Genomic DNA, 21343 nt, shown 5'->3' on the forward strand with positions numbered 1-21343 from the left:
TTAATATCCTTTTGTTTCCTGGCCTGAGAGCTACTTTCACTCTGTTTAAAAGAGGAAAAAAGAACTCTGATCCTAGCTACACACTCTACCCTGCCGATTCTGCCCAAAAGACATTTTTAATCGACCCCAAATGTATACATATATATATAGTGATTATCTCAGTGAGTTTATTGTTTTCTTTCTATGATGTTCATTTCTCTCATTTGTAAGGTACAATAAAGCAACAGATCCTATTTAAAAAACAAAACTGTACCCTGTGTACCAGCCACCTCTGTGTCTGTGTTTCTTTGAATGTTCAGTACTGGCGTAGAAAAATAGCATGGTTGGAACTGCCCCTGCCCGTGCTGCATGTCTCATTATGGAGCAGAGCCCCGTATGCACAGGTCTCTTCCCACTGTGGGTTCCAGAGGGCTACTGGGTAGAGACATTTGCCCAACCTGTGTGGACTTGTGGCCACGAAGCATGTGGGAAAGAGAGGCTTCTGGATGCAGGCCAGCTAGATATCTTTACAGCCAGGAGACATCTCAGCAGCAAGGAGGGGATGATGATTACGTTCACTTGTCTCAGGACACCATGCCAGCTCAGCATGTACTTGACAAGAAGGAAACTGTATACTCAGGTTCACCTGGAAACACTGACTTGAAAAGTACTGAACTGAGAATGCTCATGTGATGTACATCATGACAGAAGTTGTCCTGTTTTCCAGACTATTATAGATCAAGTCAAATGTAATACATAGAGACAAATATGTGGGAGGAAACAAATGAGAAGTCCTAAATATCGTCTTGGAGTGGGGAGTAAGGGAAGACAAGGTTGTCTTAATTTACTTTGACTGGGGCATTGACTACCCATGCTACTAGTCACATGAATTCAAGCCATTAACCTATCAGCCAATCCTGACACTGCCAACCTTGCCCAGGCCCTGTGGAGCTTGAGGTGAAAAGACTGGTAGAAAGAACCTGAGGGCTCTATTGTCTCACCTTTGGACACAAGTTTCTTCAAAAGTTTTTATTTCTTATGCATCACACACTGACCCACCTACTGTTGGATACAGTGGGGTTCCTTTCTGTAGTGGGTCTTAAGGCTTTGCATTTGAGGTCACTAGCTACCTATGTACCACACAGATCAAGAACAGAGTTCCGGGGCTGGGAAGGTGGCTCAGTGGTAGAGCACTAGCCTTGAGCTGAAGAGCTGAGGGACAGTGCCCAAGCCCAGAGTTCAGGCCCCACAACGGCCCCCCCCAAACAAAAGAACAGAGTTCCTTCAAGTTTATATGATAGAGTCTATCAGGGACGTTAAGGCCATGATCAGTGAGAATAGATTATTTGTAATTGGTAATAGAGATCTCAATTGTCACTTTCTAACATTCTCTTTCATGTTTCCTTATGATGATGTGAGTACTCTTGGATTTTAGGTAGTATACAAACCAGTATAAAATTTGATGCCACTGTATTTGTTTTAATGTCCATTTGAAGAAAAAAAAATAGGATTGGTGGTTAGGTGGTAGAGCACTTGCCTAACAAGTGCAAAGCCCTGAGTTCAAACCTCAGTAACTGATCATTTCATGAGTGACCGTTTAAGACAGGGGTTAACTTTTTAGAGGAAGTTTGTTTTCAAGAGGTGTTCAGTAGTAATTGTACTATGGGACACAGGGCAAAATTCAGAAAAGTGGGACAATAATTGATTGATATGTGTTTGGCAGGTTTTCCCTAGAATATGCCTTTTGGCCAAGTCTTTGCTTTCCCTCTCCCTGTTTTTAATCCCAGTATGTCAGAATGAAGCTGCATGGAGAATAAATTGCTTACACGAAAAAAATAGTTGTAAACGGTTTTAATAAGAATTCTAGTAACTTTCACAGAGTGTCAACAAAGACTTATTGCTTCTCTGGTGCAGCAAGAACTACTGTCTTCTCTTTAGATTTAGGCCTCAGAGCCGGCCTTCCATCCTTCATAGAAAGCAGGGCTCCTGAATGCTTACAAACAGGCATGCCTGCTGCTGTCTGTTCAGCATCACATCCTCTGTTTCTTGTGGGGTGCAGGCACGTGTGTAGGGCAGGCATGTGCATACATGCTTGTCGTAATGATAACAAGATAATGTGATATATCTGAACTACCCCAATATTTTTATTAAATAATAATACCACGATGCTAGTGGCCTATTTTTCTCCTCCTTCTATTAACCACCCTACCCAAGTAAACTATTTTCTGATCTCTCTCAGATGGAAATCCTCTATGAATGTGGAAGCCATTAGCAGAGTAATTGCTGTCGGTTGCCATGACAACCAGCCGCTGCAGTCACCTGCCTGAGGTCCTGCCAGATTGCACCAGCTCAGCTGCGCCTGTGGTGAAGACCGTGGAGGATTGTGGCAGCCTCGTGAATGGGCAGCCACAGTATGTCATGCAAGTTTCAGCCAAGGACGGGCAGTTGCTGTCAACAGTAGTGCGGACTCTTGCCACCCAGAGGTAGTACCACGTTTGAAATAAATGAATCTATAATTGATCCAGAGAACTCTTTGTCAGATGGAAAATGCCAAAGGGAATTCAATTAATGCGCAGGTCTTTGTGTCAGATGAGAGGGGACTCTGGGGCAAGAAAGGGTACATAGGTCCTGTCGTCACCATTTCTATAGCAATAGGGCATAAAGCTAAATTCACACTGTTGAGTATTTTGCTTGAAGTCACCCTTGCAGAGAGCCATTTGGAGAAGGATCTCTCAAGTGGGGTTACTTGCTTTACATTTGTTATTGTGACGTTACTATGGTAATAACACTTGTCTCCAGTAGCTAACAGAAGTAGCCCTTTGTTAGACTAGAATGAGAAGGCACCTGCTTTCAGACAACTAAGTGAAAGTGGTTGGATTTATGGCAGAACTTTTGAAATGGCATTCTAGTGTGCATGTTGCTCAGCATCACCCACTGGATGTACGGTGGGGGCCACTTCCCCCAGACAGGTTTCCTTTCAAAGAAGGCAGCATCTGTGGTCCCCTCCTCTACCTTCTGTGACTGCCCCCCATCTGTGGCTCTTCACACATATTCCAACTTTTTCTCCTATGTGATGAACAAAGCAGATGAATGAAAGCTCTGCATGGCTTAAAGACCACTTGGTTCCTGGGAGTCATCTCTTACATCTCTGTGGCCCAGTAGTAGCCTGGGAGCTGTAGGCTGCCAAGCTAATAGTTGTTCCTTGGCTTCTCCAGCTTTCTTTCAGGAGTAGTAAATAGGACTCTTGACCTATGACTTTAACATTTGTATCACTACCAGACTTGCTCTAAGTGTCAGTGCTGAAACTACTGGTCCTGAAAAGAGGACACTTTGACCACTTACCTAAGTGTGAGTGGTCAGTTAGTTGCTCTTGTGCAGACATAAGCCTGCAGGTTCCCCACAGGTGCCTGTAGCAAGCCTACTGGCAGCATCAGATGTCTATGATGGCCTTTAGACATGGAATCCTAGCCAGACACACTGTAAATAATGTCTACATGCCTGCTATTTAATATCCATGTGGATTCCACAAAAGAAAAAGAGAAAATATGTAAAATATATATTTCTCACTTCTAGAGCACTTCTCACAGTTAGGACTTGGAACACAGTGAGGTGGTGAGCATCAGTATGAGATTGGATGACTTGTGTGCACTGAGTACCCTAGCAGCCATCAGTCACCTTGGGTGATCAGGGAGTCCAGGCTGGGTTGAACTGACCAAGACCTGTGATTCAATGTCTGTCTCTGTCTGTCTATTGGGCATTTTTTACTGGCTGTCTTACTACTTAGTAATGTGCAACACAATGTTGCAGATTTTCTCATATGTATGTTTGGCTCAAAGCAAATGAAGAAGGCCCAGAGGAAAAAAGTCAACTCTGTCACATTTCTTTCCCTGCCTTGAGCATGAGTGGGTCTTTGGGGACAAGTGGGAGGGAAATCCTTTATATTGATTCCATTCTAACCTTCACTTGATCTGAGGAACATTCTAGCTGGCATCTGGGAAACAGCAGTGTTTCCATGTGGATCAGAGATAGTGTTAAAGAAAGTGATGGGTCAAGAACCTAAGTCATTGTAATCTTTCAGGGATATGAGGAGAAAAGAGAGTAGATGTGTGAGGAAGCGGATCTTAGGATGGTCGTGATCATACTTTAACGTTCTGCTGAGCACCAGTGGCTCGTGTCTATATTCCTAGCTTCTCAGGAGGCTGAGATCTGAGGATCATAGTTCAAAGCCAGCCCTAGCAGGAAAAACTGTGAGACTTATGTCCAATAAACTGGCAGGAAAGCCAGAAGTGGAGCTGTGACTCAAGTGGTAGAGCGCTAGCCTTGAGCAAAAGAAGCTCAAGGAAAGTGTGTAGGCCCTGAGTTCATACCTGAGGACCAGCACGTGTGCGCGCACACACGCGCACACACACACACGCACACACACACACACTCTAATGTTCAGCAAAGGATAATACAAGCAACATAGAAAGATGTCAGTCAAGAGGAGGATAGTCTTCTAAAGGACCCAGTAGTCATTGAGAGGTAGAGCTTCTATGTCAGTTGGATCCTTCCATGGACCATGGACGTTGTGTGGTGAGGGTCCTGTTATTTGACCTTCCCTGATCTGAGTCTTTCCACAAGTGACACTAGCTAACATTAACAAGGCATTTGCTATGTGAAGATCCCTATTCTAAACTTCTGATCTGAACTATCTTTACTCATCCTCACAGTCACAATGGGGAAGGCATCATTCTTTGTACTCATTTTAGAGATTAAGAGACTGAAGGTGCAGGGAGGTGAAGTTGCTTACCCAAAGTTAGCTGGCAGATAAGTCTCAGAGCTGGGATGTGAGTCAGGCAGTGGGTGGGAGGGCCTGCACTGGAAACAGTTAGTTATACTATTTGCCTTTATGAAATGTACAGGAATTGGTTTGTTTTTTTTTTCAAAATCAGAACCCTAAATGAAGTAAGACTGGAGTGGTACATATTCACTTTTGACTTTCAGTATAGTCACTTTAGCATCCCAGAAAGCACTTCCAAAGGCTCAAAGTCCCAGCTTTGCGCCTGACTCAGTTTGCAGTTCTGTGTGGTGGCTCCAGGGTTGGTTGCTAGGTTCAATTTCTTGCTCTTATTCTCCACAGTATTGAAAGGAGAAATGAAAAGAACCTTTCGGTACACAAGTGCCCTAGCCTTGTTCAAGAGATACATTTTGTCTAGAAACTACAATTGGTGTCCTTTCAAAAGAAGTTGTGTCCTTTTTTTTTTCTTTTGCTAGTCCTAGGGCCTGAGTGCTGTCCCTGAGCCTCTTTGCGCTCAAGGCTAGCACTTTACCACTTGAGCCACAGCTCCAGTTTGGCTTTTTTGTGGTTCATTGGAGATAAGAGACACACAGATTTTCCTGCCTGGATTGTCTTTGAACTGTGATCTTCAGATCTCAGCCTCCTGAGTAGCTAGGATTACAGGCATGAGCCACTGATGGAAAGGTAGAACTTCTGTTCTTAATAATAAGGATCTAATTCTATTTTTTATTGGCACTTTTACTTAAGTCTTATTTATGTTCAAGGTGAAAAATCAATGCATTGCAAGCCAGGTGCTGGTGACTCATGCCTATAATCCTAGCTACTCAGGAGGCTGACATCTGAAGATCACAGTTCAAGACAGTTCAGGCAGGAACATCTCTGAGACTCCTATCTCTAGGTAACCACAAAAAAAAGCCAAAGTGGAGCTGTGGCTCAAGTGGTAGAGTGCTAGCCTTGAGCATAACAGCCCAGCAACAGAGCTCTGGACCAGAGTTCAGGTCACAAGACCAGTACAAAAAATTGCTTATTGTCTTTTTTCTTTTTTTTTTGGGGTCCGGTCATGGGGCCTGAACTCTGGGCCTGGGCGCTGTCCCTCAGCTCTTCAGCTCAAGGCTAGCGCTCTACCACTTGAGCCACAGCGCCACTTCCGGCTTTTTTCTTTTTGCTTATATGGTGCTGAGGAATTGAACCCAGGGCCTCAGGCATGCAAGGCAAGCGCTCTACCACTGAGCCACCTTCCCAGCCCCCCAAAATTGCTTGTTTTCATTTATCTTTTGGCCCTGAGCCACATCTGGCTAGTCCTTAGTTCTTTAGATAGGTAAAGTCGATGGCCCAAGCGCCCTGATTTATCAAGGGTCACCAGTCTCGTGGCCAAAGTCCAGTGTGAGCATCTAAAGGGCCTTAAGTTAAAGCGAATATCTATTCCGAAAAGCTAGCCTTGGGGAGGGCCCAAAGGACACAGAGGCCTTCCACATGGTAGTGGGTCACAGCCCAGTGACAAGCAGATGCCCCTCCTTCTCTTGCAGCCCCTTCAATGACCGGCCAATGTGCAGGATTTGCCATGAGGGCAGCAGCCAAGAGGACTTGCTTTCTCCATGTGAATGTACTGGGACCTTGGGGACAATTCATCGGAGCTGCCTGGAGCACTGGCTGTCATCCTCAAACACCAGCTACTGTGAACTCTGCCACTTCAGGTTTGCAGTCGAGCGCAAACCCAGGCCGTTAGTGGAGGTCAGTAAGTGGGGCATGTCCTGCAAACTTAGCTGTAATGAGCAAATGATGTCTGCTTTTATGTCTGGGTTACCCATACCCTGCAACCCTGCACAATGTCACTGAGGCATGGTAATAACTTGATATAGTGTGCATGAGTGTATGTAAAACAGAGAGAGAGAGAGAGAGAGAGAGAGAGAGAGAGAGATCACCAAGCGACAGAGGGTATCTCACCTCCATAAAGGGGGAGACAAGAAAATAAAAGAAACAAGCTGAAGGTAAAAAGGAAATTTGAAGGTATGGTCTCTCTGCACACCATTTGTCCAACTTGAATAGATTGCATTTCCTAAAAGGTTTTCCAGTAGAAAATATAGCTGCATAGTACAATGGAGTTTTGACCTAGACTTCTTGGGTTCTGTAAGCATGGGTAAGTGACCTACCTTTTAAATTACTTGATATAAAACAATAATTCAGGGCACATGAAGAAGTGTTCGAATAAAAACTACCTTTCCTGGGAAATTATTCACAGCCTTTTTCCAGCTAACTCTAAATTCAAATTCCTTTTTCAAGAATGTGTGTGTGTGTGTGTGTGTGTGTGTGTGTGTTTCCACTCCTGGGACTTGAACTAAGGACCTGGGTGATATCCCTGAGTGTTTTTGCTCATGGCTAGCAATGTATTACTTGAGCCACAGCTCCACTTCTGGTTTTTGGGTGGTTAATTGGAGAGAAGAGTCTTACAGAGTTTCCTGCTGAGGCTGGCTTCAAAGCATGGTCCTCAGATCTCAGCCTCCTAAGTAGCTAGGATTAAAGGTGTGAGCTACTGGCAAGTGGCAATAATCTCTTTTCATTATTTTTCTTTATTTTATTTTTTTGTAGATTATAGGTCTTGAACTCAGGGCCTAGGCACTGTCCCTGAGCTTTTTCTCTCAAGGATAGCACTCTACCACTTTGAGCCATGGTGTCACTTATGGCTTTCTGGTGGTTAACTAGAGATAAGAATCTCATGGACTTTCCTGCTCAGGCTGGCTTTGAACTTCGATCCTTAGATCTCAACCTCCTGAGTAGCTAGGATTATAAGCATGAGCCACTGGTACCCGGATGGAATTTCTTTTCTTAAAAGGCAGTCTGTCAGTAACCCTTTGTATAACACCTTAATAATAATAAAATCATATACTTTTTGAAAAGGCCATCTGTCTACCCAGTCATTAAAATCATAGGACATACATACACACACACACACACACACACACACACACACACACACACATATGGCAGGACATTTTTTGTGTTTCCAGAGACACAAAATTCATATTTAGACCCAAGAGCTACTGTGGTATTAATCAAAAGAATTGGGAAGTGGGGAAATATCAGACTCTTCTGTTACTTCTACTGTCAAATTCTACTAGTCAATTAAAAACTGGATATTTATAAAAATAAACAAATATTTTTAACATATTGTGGGGTAGAGCTATTAGGAAGGGACTAAGACATATGTAACTGTAACTCCTCTGTATGTCACTGCTACAATAAAATTAATTTTTTTAAAAAGGCAAAAAAAAAAAGAAAAAGAAAAGGACTAAGATATTGGGCCTGCAATCTAGACTCGTAAATTATACCCATATTCTAGCAGCTACCCCAGCGACACCTACAGTTAGAACTGGAACTAGAAATCAAAAAACCTACTTGGAGACCAATTAAATGTGTGGTGCCAAGGCACTGACAGTTCTGGAGCACTCTGTATGCACATTCTCTTGGTTTTGACCTTGAAGATTTGATCAGGACTCCAAATAGGAGCCAAATGGCACAAAATTTATTTGACCTATCCCAACAGACTCTATACTTTTCTTAAGACTCTGCATCAAGTGATCTTAATTTAGCCATCTTGCCACCAACATCTACTTTTAAAAATTCGTATTTGTAGAGTGCCTGTCAGGAGTGCCTGGCCCTGGGCCAGATTCCCTGAGATTTAACATTTCATAACGCCCCTGGAGAAGGGGAAATTTAATGAACTAACAAACGAGATAATTTCCCAAGCTCAATGGCAAAAGTTAAAAGGAGCCTACTTCTTTCCAGAAACATCTTGGAATCTCCCCAATTTGATACTGCAGCTTCCCTTAAGGGAGCTGGCTTCCCAGAGTGAGAAAATCCTGCCCTTGAATGGATTCTACCCAATAGTCTTCTTGACTGCCATCTTCCAGAAAGAAACTTTCATTTGGGCATGGTAAAAATCCCTTGTATATACACATAATAGATAACAAAAAAGAGAGGACTATTCATGTCTGTGCACATGCATATATGTGTACACACACCTTGGTTTTTCTAATATCATGTATGTGTCAAATCACTGGGTAAACCTTTCTGATTGTAGAGAAGGTAACACGTACCTACACACAGAAGCTTCTTCAAAGTTGCCGATGTCCAGTCACAGCCTGTCTCCAGAGTCTCAGGCCACTGTCATTAAACCAGGAAATAGGGCAAATGACCTTGAGAATGTGTGAGGTGCTCTACAAGATTTAGGGCCTCGCTGACACAGACTTCACCCAAACAGTCACCGCTGGTGAAATTTTCATTGCACAAATGGAATGTGACAATTTTCAGAGTTAATGATGATTGAACAAGTTGAAAGTGAAAGGCAACTCTTCTCAGGCAGAGAGAGGCTGGTTGTTTGATCATCCTGGGGCAAAATGAACTTGCTGTTTGACCACAAGCAATAAAAAGTTGTCTTTGGTTTCTCAGCTGGAGGACAAATGAGAACCAGGTGTGGGCAGATTTTTAAACAAATGACATTACTAATTGACTTTTCGCCTCTTAGCAAAGGACAGGCTTACTCATAGTGAGAAGTGCTCCTCAAGAATATTACCTTAGGATAAACAAGCATCTTTTTTTTTTTTGGTCTATCAGCCAAATCTGCCTGTTTGGGTTAAGGATTAGGAGGAACTTTGCTACTTCATTTCTCATTTCTACTCTTTTAATTGCTTTAATCATTACTTTGTTTACTAGTTGGCTCAGCCTTCTCATTAAAGCAGAAAAATTCCATAGCGTTTAATTTTAAAATCGATGTGACAATAACAGCCCTTGCTGCTGGAGGAAGCAGTTTTAAAAGTCATTTGTAAATTTTATTCGTCAGCAGCTAGATGTGAGCGTCGGTAGGAATTACTTCCACACCTCAGTCTGGCACTTTGCAGTAACCCCTGTCAGTCCTTCCTTGAACACAATTCTCCAATCCGCCTTCATTCCCTGTTCCCAAAGCACTGCGTGCTTTCCCTCCCTCTGCAGCCAGCAGTCCGGGGTTCTTTTCAACCATTCAAGAACCCAGGGCTGATCCATGCAGACAAACTGCTGTATGAAGTCTTTCTCCCCTCCCCCGCCCCCACCACATGGGTGATTTTCTACTATTCATAGTGGCCAAAGCAATGCACCGATTTTTATTAGGACCTCCTAACTGGAAATCACCTCCCCACTTTGCCACTGACCATCTGTGTGGCCATCTGTGTCACTTGGCTCAGTTTTTCTAAACTTCACTTCAGAAGGAGGTGAGCAAGAAGCTTTGCTTTGCATGACATCTTTCCACCTCTATAAAGCAAAAAGTTCTTATGTTAAAAACACACACACACACACACACACAAAATAAACACACTCTAGCCAGATACCTGCTATAATTGCAGGTACTCACAAGGCTGAGATCAAACCCAGGCAGAAAAAGCCATGAGATGTCATCTTCAAAATAACCAATAAAAGCAGGCTGGAGTTATAACTGAAGAGATATAACACCAGCCATGAACAAGCAAGCTGAGGTCCTGAGTTCAAACCCTGGTACCAGCAAAACACACACACACACACACACACACACACACACACAGGACTGGAGAAGTAGCTCAATAGTAGAGAAGTTTACCTAGCTTTTTTTAAAAATTTCAGTCTCTAGCACTGCCAAAAAAATCATTCTATACTTCACATAGATTTATTATATTGTCTGTAACTTGTATCTCAATACGTTAATTTTCTGGTGTGCATATTTGTATCTGTCTGCTTACCTATCTACCCCTTTATCTGTCTCACCTACCTAGCAACATGCCCAGACTTAGTCTTTTAGACTCATTTTCTGGATGCATTGCAGATTTTATACCTTAAATATTTTCTTGCTGCAATGTGAACCAATAAAACCAGAGCCAGTTTCAACCCAAGAGAACTACATTGCAGTCATCTAGTTTAGTCAAATGTAGATGAATTTCTGCCATCGTGGAGCTGATGTAAATCTCATAAGGTCTGTGACCAATCATGCAAAGCTGAAAAAGGAAGCATTCCAATGAACAGAGCAAAAAGAACAGTTCTAACACATAAGCACTGCGTATCTCCATAGCTAGCACTTCTCTTATGAAGCCTGCATGGAAAATGTGGCCAGAGGCAATTTGTAAGATAGATTACCCCCAAGAATAATGACCCACTAGCACATAGTAAATAGATATCCAGTAACCATAAAAGGATTCACTGAATGACTGGCTGGGTGGTTTTATGGTCTCCTGCCTGCTCATTTTTAGTTTTTCCTCATTTCTCTCTGTAAGGTGAACTCTTATACCATTCTTTTATAACAAAGGGTAAAATACAGCAAGCTAATGAAAGTACTCGGATTGGTTGCCCAGAGTGTGGATGTGGACTGCAGTCTCTGCCATGATTGCCGTTCCAGTTGACCAATGTGCCACAGAAGTCCATCTCAGTCTGTGCAGAGAGCCTGACACATCAGTTTCTAGTGGCGAGACTTCCCTAGGACACATATATACCTGCCATGTCCACCCTTGCCCACAGAGCTCATGATGAAGTTAGAGATCAGCTCAACAACATTGTGATTAAAATGAAACCGTCGGGAAGTAGTAGAAATGTGATGGGGAAAAATAAAACTTTCTAAGGCCTGCTCTTCTCTGATCAGAGACATGGTGATTTTTCACAGAGGAAGTGATTAGGTTTTCGTATTTCTATTCCCTTTACCCAGACACAGCTGATTGCTAAGAATTGTATGAACAATTTAAAACTGTTCCCTGTGAGGCAGAAGTTTAGCTAAATTGAAACTGAGAAGTGTTTTCACACATATCAGTTACCCGGAATAATAGGATGTAAAACTAGGAGGATGAGGATTAGAGATTTTTTTTCAAACTTTCTTTTTAATCTATAAATCCTTTTCTTTTAAGTCATTAAAGGAAAAGGATTTGAAAGTGTGCCTTAGATTCAGTGTAATCTCCAACCACACACAGAGAAACCACTTTGTACCTCAGCACTTGCTCTTTGATAGATTCATTTAGCTCTAAACTTGACTTGGACACATACCATATGGATCTCTTAGTCTACTGTGTCTTGGCCTTATTTGGTTTTTAAGCAAAAAGCATTAGAATTTTGCGTCAGAGCATTCACTTTCATCAGCAAACACCTCCAGCAGCGGGGTAATTAGGAAGACCATACCGTCAACTGACTTGCAGAGATTCGCAGGTGAAAAAAAAAAAAAGTCACCATTCTATTTCTCATAGGAAGGCATCCAGTCCTTCCAACCAGTGAGTGAGGTATCTGAAGTCATAGTATGTGATCGCTGAGTTCTATTAGATTTGTACTTTTTTTTAACACTAAGGAGTTTGAATGCTGTATTTCCAGTGGCATACACATTTACAAGTCCCCCTGACATTGCTTTTTGACCACACACACACACTCACACCACTTTCTTCACTTGCTTGTATCACCTGCCCTTTGATTTGTGGGGTTGAAAGATTGCTCCTATCCTTAAGAGTTCTCTGTGCATTTCCTTATTAACATCTTTCTTTCAAGGTGTTCTAGACTAAATCTAGTTGATCTTCTTGCTGTCCTGTCCCGACATTACAAGTAAGCTGAAAGGACTGATACAAAATCACAAATGAAATGAACCTCTAGGAGACACTGCTGTACCTGCATGGGCAGTGGTGAGCAGGCAAAGGTTATTCTACCTTGCATTTGAATATTCTTTGATGCCAACCAAGTATTTCCTTGACCTTCCATCCAACCACCTGCTCCGCATGGACTACTGACCACATCCATGCCAATGGTTGAGATGACATTTCTGATGATTGAACTCCAGCAATCCTGATCCTGAAGTTGCTCAGCCTTGAGTCTTCCTCAGCTTTGCTGGCTAATTTGGCAGTTGCTTCGTTACTTAAAGCTTAGCTACAAAGAAGCTGTTTTAAGGTATCTATTAAATTCACAGCTTGCTTCATTAAAAATCACTTCATTAAAAAAGCAAACCAACCGAAATGTTCCCATGGCCATGCCAGATGGAAGTGAGCTAACTGCTCAGCGCCTGTGCTTTCAACCCATCCACTGCTGGAAAAGGATTAATTTGGAGGGAAAAATCCAATTCCCTGCATTAAAGAGAATGACACAAGAAGATGCTGTTATTTAAATTGTACTGATACTTGCAGTGAACTTGGCTTGGAATTCGTACTAGAACCCACATTCTCGAGAGGATCTGTTTCACTATGAGTAGCTATTCCTTTTGTGAACCCATCTGACAACTTTCTGCAAGCAGGCAGAAACACCAAGAATTGTTCTGCATGACTTTATTTTTGTTGTTCTCTGTTTCAAGAAATAGGAGGCTGGGGGCTGGCAATGTGGCTCAATGGTAGAGCACTTGCCTTGCATGCCTGAGGCCCTGGGTTCGATTCCCCAGCACCACATAAGAAATAGGAGGCTGAAGAATAGCCTAAATGGGTGTGTATCCCCCCCACCCAAATTAAAAATTGTTAGCATTTTGTGAGCAACACACCTATTCTAAAGCAGCCTCTGTGACAGAGAGAAAATGTCTTTGTCTTTACTAATTCATCCTTAAGTATTCTTGGATAGGAGAAAAACACAGCATAGCTAAGCATTAGACACCATCTTGAAAGATTCTGGACTCTTGGCTAAGTCCAATTGTAAGAGAACAAGTAGCACAGCAATCATTGGCTGCCAGGGATGGGAGAGATTCCACAGGAGCTGGGGTAGTGGAGGTGAAGGTGTCCCTGTGCCACTGGGAGGAGAGCTTTGTAAAGGAGAGTCTGAGCGAAGACAGTGAAATGTCACTGAATGACTCCAGCTGGTTATTGTCATTCTCCTGAATCCTGCTGAAATAACAAGCCACAATTAACTCGTGGGAATTGCTTTATGCAAGGTACAAGGTGCTGGGTGGAATCAAAAGGGGACATAAATTGCAGAAGGCCTGGGCAGATTTCCCAGGCAGACAGATATAGAATATGCAGTGTGCTCGCCACCAGCCCTCCGTGTGCCTCCTGAGTTTGAAGTGTCAGCAACTGACTTTGAACTCCCAAGGAGGAATACCTAGTTTTAAAGAAATAGGCCTGGAACTACTGTGAATGGTACATGATTATGGTTAAATGCCGACTAGTGGGTGGTTGTTATTATCAACAGATGAGTATTGTAACTTGTGTAGCCATAAATGAACGAGGTAGAGAATATCTTCTGTTAGGCAGTGGGAAGTCAGCAGTCCTTCTGTCACAGAAACGCCATGCTACACACAGTTTGCTACTTAGAGCTTCATTTTCCAGAGCACATTCTGATCTTGACTCCAGTCTGGTGGCCTTAATTAATTTACTTTCAATCCATCCATTTTTATCTTTAAGACATGAGACCATGAATTTTCTTTTCTTTTCTGGTAGTAGTGGGGTTTGAATTCAAGGCCTCATGCTTGCTAGGCAGACACTCTACCTCTTGAGCCATTCCTTCGGTCCCCAAACTACAGTTTTGCTTTTCTTAAACAGAGGGAAAACAGAGGGAAAGTATGGCATGTGATGCACTTTATATATTCATCTTATTCCAAGGTCACAATAACCAAGACATTATCTCATTTTATAAATTAGTGAGCTGTGACTTAAAGGCATTTGGCAATTCTTCTAAAGTCTTAGTCTCAGGACCACATAAGTGAAGGCAGAAGAATCTAGGTCTCTGGCTCCAGAGTCTACATTGTTCCAACCATACCTGGTCTATTTGTCTAATGGGGCTGTAATAATAAAATATTCTAACCAGAGCAGCTTTTAAACTATGAGAAACTCACAGTGCCATGATGGTCAGGTTCATCCAAGCTGCAGATTTCAAGCTTCTTCCCATATCCTCACATGACAGAAGGAGACAGGTAGCTGTCTTGGGTCTCTCTTTTGTTCTTTTTTTTTTTCTTTTCTTTCCTTTCCCAGTACTGGGGCTTGTGAACTCAGGGTGTGGGCACTGTCCCTGAGCTTCTTTTGCTCAACGCTAGCACTCTACCATTGAGCCACAGTGTCACTTCCAGCTCTTTCTGTTCATGTGGTACTGAGGAATTGAACTCAGGGCTTCATGCATGCTAGGCAGGCACTCTACCACTAAACCACATTCCCAGCCTCAGGCCTCTCTCTTTTTATTTTTTTTTAATAAGAGCACTAACCCCAAGCATGAGGACTTTGTCCTGGTTACCTAATCACTTTTGAAAGACTCCAGCTCCAAATACTCTTTTTTATTTAAATTTTATTGTGAAGGTGATGTACAGAGAGGTTACGGTTACATAAGTCAGGTAATGAGCACATTTGTTTCTGAAGTGTCACCCCTCCATTTTCTCCCACTGACCCCAACTCCCTTTTCCCCAGGTTGTAAAGTTCTCCAACATAGTGACTAGTGAGTAATACTGCTGAATTAGTTCACCCTTTTTTCCACCATTTCCTTGATTCCCCTTCCCCTCCCCAAATCAGATAAACTTATGTACAAGACAAAGGGTACAGAATTCAAAAACAGTGACAAAAGGGAATAAACCAAAAGGGCAGAAAAAAAAGAAAAAAGGAATAACAAGGGACTTGGGATTTCAAACTATGAACTTCAAGATACATTCATTCCACAGCACTCAGATTCTTCCTTTGCCTATTGACATGCACATGTGCGCACACTCAGAGCTGAGGACCTCTTTCCCAAGAACTAGCCTTTCCACAGGCTGAGATATAATTCAGAAAGAGGACTTTTGAGGACTGAGTGTGTAACTCAGAAGTAGAGTGTCTATCTGGCATGTGTGAGGCCCCAGGTTCAATTTCCAGTAGTGCAAAATGCAAGATAAAAAACAGAGAGTAGAGTGATACAATTATGATTAATGCTTTTGTTTCCTCTTAGCACTTAATTTGTTTATTAAATCCAGACTTGTTAGGGATGAGGAACAGATGAATAGATGGAGTAGGGACAGTTTTTAGAGTACTGAAACTAATTTGGTATGATGGCATAACGTTGGACACAAATTATTATTCACTGTCAAAGGCTATAGAATGTAACACACTGAGCTTGAACTCTAGTGTAAGCTGTGGACCTTAAGTTAATGATGACATATCAGTGTAGGTTCACCAATTACAACACCTGTGCCGTTCTGGTAGGGGTTGTTGATAGTGACTGATACTGAAGGTAGGGTAGGGATATACTGGACCTCTCTACTTTTCATTCTGTTTTGTTACGAAACAAAGTGTAAAATCTGTTTATAGGAGAGAGACTATTATGTGCCTGTGTGTAAGAGAGAAACAGAGACAGAGCTAGTACTGGGCTTCAATTTAAGGTTTCTGGCCCTCATTGACATTCTACCACTTGAGCCACAGCACCACTTTCAGCTTTTTGGTGGTTAATTAGAGATAAAAGTCTCACAGATGGGCTGGGAAAGTGGCTCAGTGGTAGAGTGCTTGCCTTGCATGCCTGAGGCCCTGGGTTCGATTCCTCAGCACCACATAAACAGAAAAAGCCGGAAGTGGCGCTGTGGCTCAAGCGGTAGAGCGCTCGCCTTGAGCTGAAGAGCTGAGGGACAGCGCCCAGGCCCAGAGTTCAGGTCCACGACCGACAAAAAAAAAAAAAAGTCTCACAGACTTTCCTTCCCAGACTGGCTTTGAACTGTGATCCTCAGATCTCAGCCGCCAGAGTAGCTAGGCTTGCAGGCATAAGCCACCAATATCTAGCTATAAAGTCTATTATTTTTAATCCCAGTATGTTCCAGATTGAGTATGACAATAGAGTGGCCTTTCTTCTCTGTCTCTTCATACTCTATGGTAACTGAGAAACAAAACTTTGGGCTACCCACCCTGAGAAAAGCCACAAAATGTTGCTCTTAATTCCAGGAAACTTCACATAAGTTTTTGTCTTTCTTCTCATCTAGTTACTTCTTGTGTATTTGAGTCTTCATTTCACTAAGTCCTTATATCACCAATTTCTTCTGAGGTTTCTTTCAAAGGAGAACGTTACTAGCAAGTCTAGTAAATGCAAAAGTATTAAGAGCCTTGTCCCTCCACTCACGAGTGATTCAAACTGTGGCAGAACACATGTGTGAAGTATATTTTATTAGGCACCAGTGGCTCATGCCTGTAATCCTAGCTACCCAGGAAGCTGAGATCTGAGGATCGACGTTCAAAGCCAGCCTGGGCAGGAAACTCCATGAGACTCTTATTTCCAATTAACCACCAGAAAACTGGAATTGGCCCTGTGGCTCAAGTGGTAGAGCGCTCGCCTTGAGCTGAAGAGCTAAGGGACAGCGCCCAGGCCCAGAGTTCAAGCCCTATGACCTACCAAAGGAAAAGAAAAAAAAAAAAAAAAAAGGTCTCATTGAGATTATTGGCATTTTTCCTTGAATTGCTTGTATAACTGTCTCCATTAGTTGCTACAGTTCTATTGACAGGTGCAGCAAATTGGGTCAAGGTAAGAAAAGACCCCATCAGATCTTTGGTCTTCAGGCTTGGCCTTTGGTCTTTGCTTTTTTGTTTTTGTTTTTTGTTGGTTATGGGGCTTGAACTCAGGGCCTGCATGCTGTCCCTGAGCTCTTTTGCTCAAGGCTAGTGCTCTACTATTTTGAGCCACTGCTCCACTTTTTGAATGGTTAATTGGACATAAGAAATACACAGAGCCTTTTGTGCCCAAGCTGGCTTCAAACCACAATCTTCAGATCTCAGCCTCCTAAGTAGATAAAATTACAGGCATGATCCACCAATATCCTTCTCCTTCTTTGTTTTTTGCTGCAAATATATTTCCACCTATGCCTCAATTGCCTTCCTGCACTGTTGAAGAGATGAGACCGTGTGAGATTGTAAGAGATAAAAACTGTTTCTTACTTGGTGCCAGTGGCTCAGGCCTCTAATTCTAGCCACTCAGGAGGCAGAGATCTGAGAACAGAAGCTTGAATCCACCCTGGGAAAACAGATCCATGAGACTCTTACTGCTATTTAACCAGCAAAAAGCTGGAAGGGGAGGTGTGGCTCAAATGATAGAGAGCCAGACTTGAATTTAAAAAGCTAAGCAAAAGTGAGAGGCCCTGAGTTCAAGCCCCCATATCAGTAAAAAAAAAAAAAAAAAAACTCCTCATTACAGTTATACAAATTACAATTATACAAATAATTCAAGGAAATGACAGAAGGATATATTTGAACTGTAGTGAGTATGTTAGCAGAGAATTGTAATGTGTGTGAATATCATAAAAGAAAGGGGAAAGGATTTTAAGTGTTTGGCTTGGAATTTGAAAAAAATAAGTTTAATTCTTATATATGTCATGTATAAACGTGTAAAAGGATCTGTTTGTGAAGAGTAAAGTCAGATTAAGAGAAAGAAAAGTAAACTCTATTCTGTCATGACTTCACCTCCAGCAATGCTATTAAAAATAGGAAGTTGGAACAAGTAGTAGGGTTCAAAATCTCTTTAGGTTCTGAGGGGAAATGACTAATAGAGTTTATATGAAATGCTGGCTAGTAGACACAGCAGGAAAGGTGTATAATAGAATTTATAGACATCTAAATACTTCAATCAGGGAAAAATCAGTAAAAGCAGAAATTGAGAGATGAAGGGAAAATTGTCACTATATGGTAGAAAAATCATGTAGTTCCTCTACACTGTCTGCCTACTTCCACTTACGTGCTGTGTATATTACATACCTAGTGGAGATGAGAGAAAAGTCCTACAAGATAGGATAAGAAATGGCTCCTATACTTTTCTAACATTAGCTCATCTGCTTAACATTTATGATTTTAATGTTAAATCCCAGAAGTCATTCACTTGACAGAATAAATACATGTATACAGATGTGTCTGTTGTATATCTGAATAAAAATATAGCCTAATGCATATAATGGAATTTATGCAAAATGAAAGGTTTCTTTAGGGAAATTTATTGTAGGAACTTCAGATGTTTTTAACAACGAATATTCTAGTCTAATTTTTATTCCTTTTTATTTTTTGTGGTTGTGAGGATTGAACTCTGGTTTATGTTTACTAGCAAACACTCTTTGTCACTTGAGCCATTCCTTATGTTTTTTTGGCCTTTGTGGGGCCTGAACTCTGGGTCTGTGTGCCATCCCTGAGCTCTTCAGCTCAAGGCTAGCGTCTACCACTTGAACCACAGCTCCACTTCTGTTTTTTCTATTTATGTAGTGCTGAGGAATTAAACCCAGGGCCTCATGCATGCAAGGCAAGCACTCTACCACTGAGCCACATTCCCAGCCCCTAGTCTCAGCATTTTTAAACAGAGTTATTGAGATATGAGGGGTGGAGATACTGGGGTTTTGAATTCTGTACCTCTTACTTGCTAAATAGGTGTTCTACCACTTGGGATGTTCTACCACACCCCTCAGCCTTTTATCAAGCTATAACTCACATACAATTATTCTCCATTTAGTATGAACTGATTCAGTAGCACTTAGTTTATGGTTCTATAACCATCAACAAAATCGACTTTAGATCATTTATATCACCTCAAAAAGAATCTTCACATACCTCAGCCTCCATTCTGAAGTCTTCCATCCCTGCCCTGTACCCAGCCTGAGCAACCACTAATCTATTTTCAATCTCTATCAGTTTACCTGTTCAGCGATTTCATATGAATGGCTTATTTGACATAGCATAGCATTTGCAAGGTCAGGCCTAGATTTTATAGGAAATTTATCTTAGCGTTCCTTGCTTTAGCTATACCTTTTATAAAGTTTATGATTCCTCTTATTTGTTTCACATACCCTCCCCTCCTTTCCTGTTCCTACTGGTTGTCATTTCCTGAGGCCTTAACTGTACCACTGTTTTGGACACTTTAATGCCCTACTGTTCATAAAAAGAGCATTTTAAAAATTAGGAAACTGGTGCTGGAGACCAGTGGTTTCCGCCCCTCTCGGAACTTGACTTTCTCCCTGTCACAGTTCAAATGATGGAAGCCTGTTTACTTTTTACTCTCCTATTTTGTGGAAATCATTGGTACATTGATTTTTTTTATATTATCTAAACCTTTGCCAGCCTTGCTCAGTATGATTCCTTTTTTCCCTTTAAGCCTAGTAATTTAGTTATGTTCTTATTCTACAATACTCTATCCTAGATTTCATCTTTTTAATCTCACATTTTGTGCCCTACTTTCGTTCTTTTTAATTTTGGGGGTGGTTAGGGGCTAAGCAGAAATGGTGGTTCTCAGAAGGCAATCAAATCTTCTCAAATTCATCAAAACTTGACAATTTAGACTGGATCAAAGAGTATCCCAAGACACCATAGGAAAATATTCCAGAACAATGCTTTTTGCCTTGCTCTGAGTCTCAGAGTAAGGATATCCAAGAAGTCCAGGGGCCCATTGAAGGTAAAGGGATGGACACAAAGTGAGAACTCTTTAATCTAGATTTGGTGACGTGAGTGAAAGGCACATCTGAAATCTTAAAAGTAATGAGCAGCTTAGACATTGTGAACATTGAAATGCATACGTATTCCAAATTTCTTCTATGATGATCGGCTTTCTTTGAAATTCAAGGAAAATAAGGTACCATCATGCTCACAATTCACGATCTTCCTTTCTCTTTCCTTTCCCTTCCCTTCCCTTCCTTTTCCCTTCCCCTTCCCTGCTCCCCTCAAGTGAACCTTTGGGCGGTTCCAACCCCATTGTAGGCTAGGACGTGTCTAATGCCAGCAAGGTTAGCCAGTTCCTCCTAAATACCTATGTCATTTTTGGACAACAGAGCATTGAATTCTCCTCTTTCTCCTATATTCCAGTTTAGGCTCTTATTTCTATACGATCCTGGTACCTTCACCCCTTAATGTTTGCTTCTGTGGGAAGTAATTATTCAAAAGCATAGACAGCTGGAATCTAACAACAGGGGAGCAGAGAGGGCATTAGTACTGTCAACCTTACAATCCAGAGGGCAATGAGAGCCAAGGAAAAGCAAAGAAAGTATTAGAGAAATGGAGGCTGAGTTTCTAAAGTACCACACAATAGTACAGTGCCTGAGTGCCTGTCTGGCAAGCATGAGGCACTGAGTTCAAATCTCAGTATGCCAAAAAATAAAATACTACACCAGTTGGATTTGGTATGGATCATACCTGTGATTCTAGCATTCAGGAGGCTGAGAAAGGAGGATCACAAGTTCAAGGCCAGCCTGGACTACATAGGGAGACTGCATCATTAATTTTTTTAAATGACACAGTATGAATCAATTATTTCCAAAGTAAATAATTTCAGTTTTTGGTACTGTGTATCTTATTAGCTATTTCTTCTGGAAATTGTATTTTCTTGTTCTCCATCCTCTCTTAATGGTTTGATTGTTTATGTCCTCTTATGTGTCTGGCTTTACATTGATACATATGCCATGTAATTCTACAGTATCTTCTTATACTTCAGATGATATAAAATAATTTGAGATGATTCATGTTTTGCTTATATCTGAAGTTGCAACTGAACATAATTTTTTTATCTGATCCTGCTATGCTACTAATCTTATCTTTGGGAATTTTGGAACCATTAGTATAAATGTGTGTGGCCGCTGGTTGTAATGGAGCTCACTTATACAGACAGGAAGGAGGAAGAGTTTAGAGGATCACAAGTTGCAGGCCAGCCTGACTTATATAGCAAAGCTCTATGTCAAAAAAGGAGGAAGGG

The 21343-nt window shown here is 41.7% G+C and overlaps 1 protein-coding gene across 1 annotated transcript in view; it reads left to right on the forward strand.

Annotated features, from left to right (window-relative positions):
* March3 (membrane-associated ring finger (C3HC4) 3, E3 ubiquitin protein ligase) overlaps positions 1–21343 on the forward strand; it is a 152258-nt gene that overhangs the window by 107024 nt on the left and 23891 nt on the right. Inside the window, exons 2-3 of the mRNA XM_013015584.1 lie at positions 2219–2462; positions 6283–6487. Coding sequence (XP_012871038.1) covers positions 2275–2462; positions 6283–6487 — 393 coding nt within the window. The 5' untranslated portion in view covers positions 2219–2274. The remainder of the gene's footprint in view (positions 1–2218; positions 2463–6282; positions 6488–21343) is intronic.

Source organism: Dipodomys ordii, unplaced genomic scaffold, assembly GCF_000151885.1.
Source record: "Dipodomys ordii isolate 6190 unplaced genomic scaffold, Dord_2.0 Scaffold27, whole genome shotgun sequence".
Classification (NCBI taxonomy): Eukaryota; Metazoa; Chordata; class Mammalia; order Rodentia; family Heteromyidae; genus Dipodomys; species Dipodomys ordii.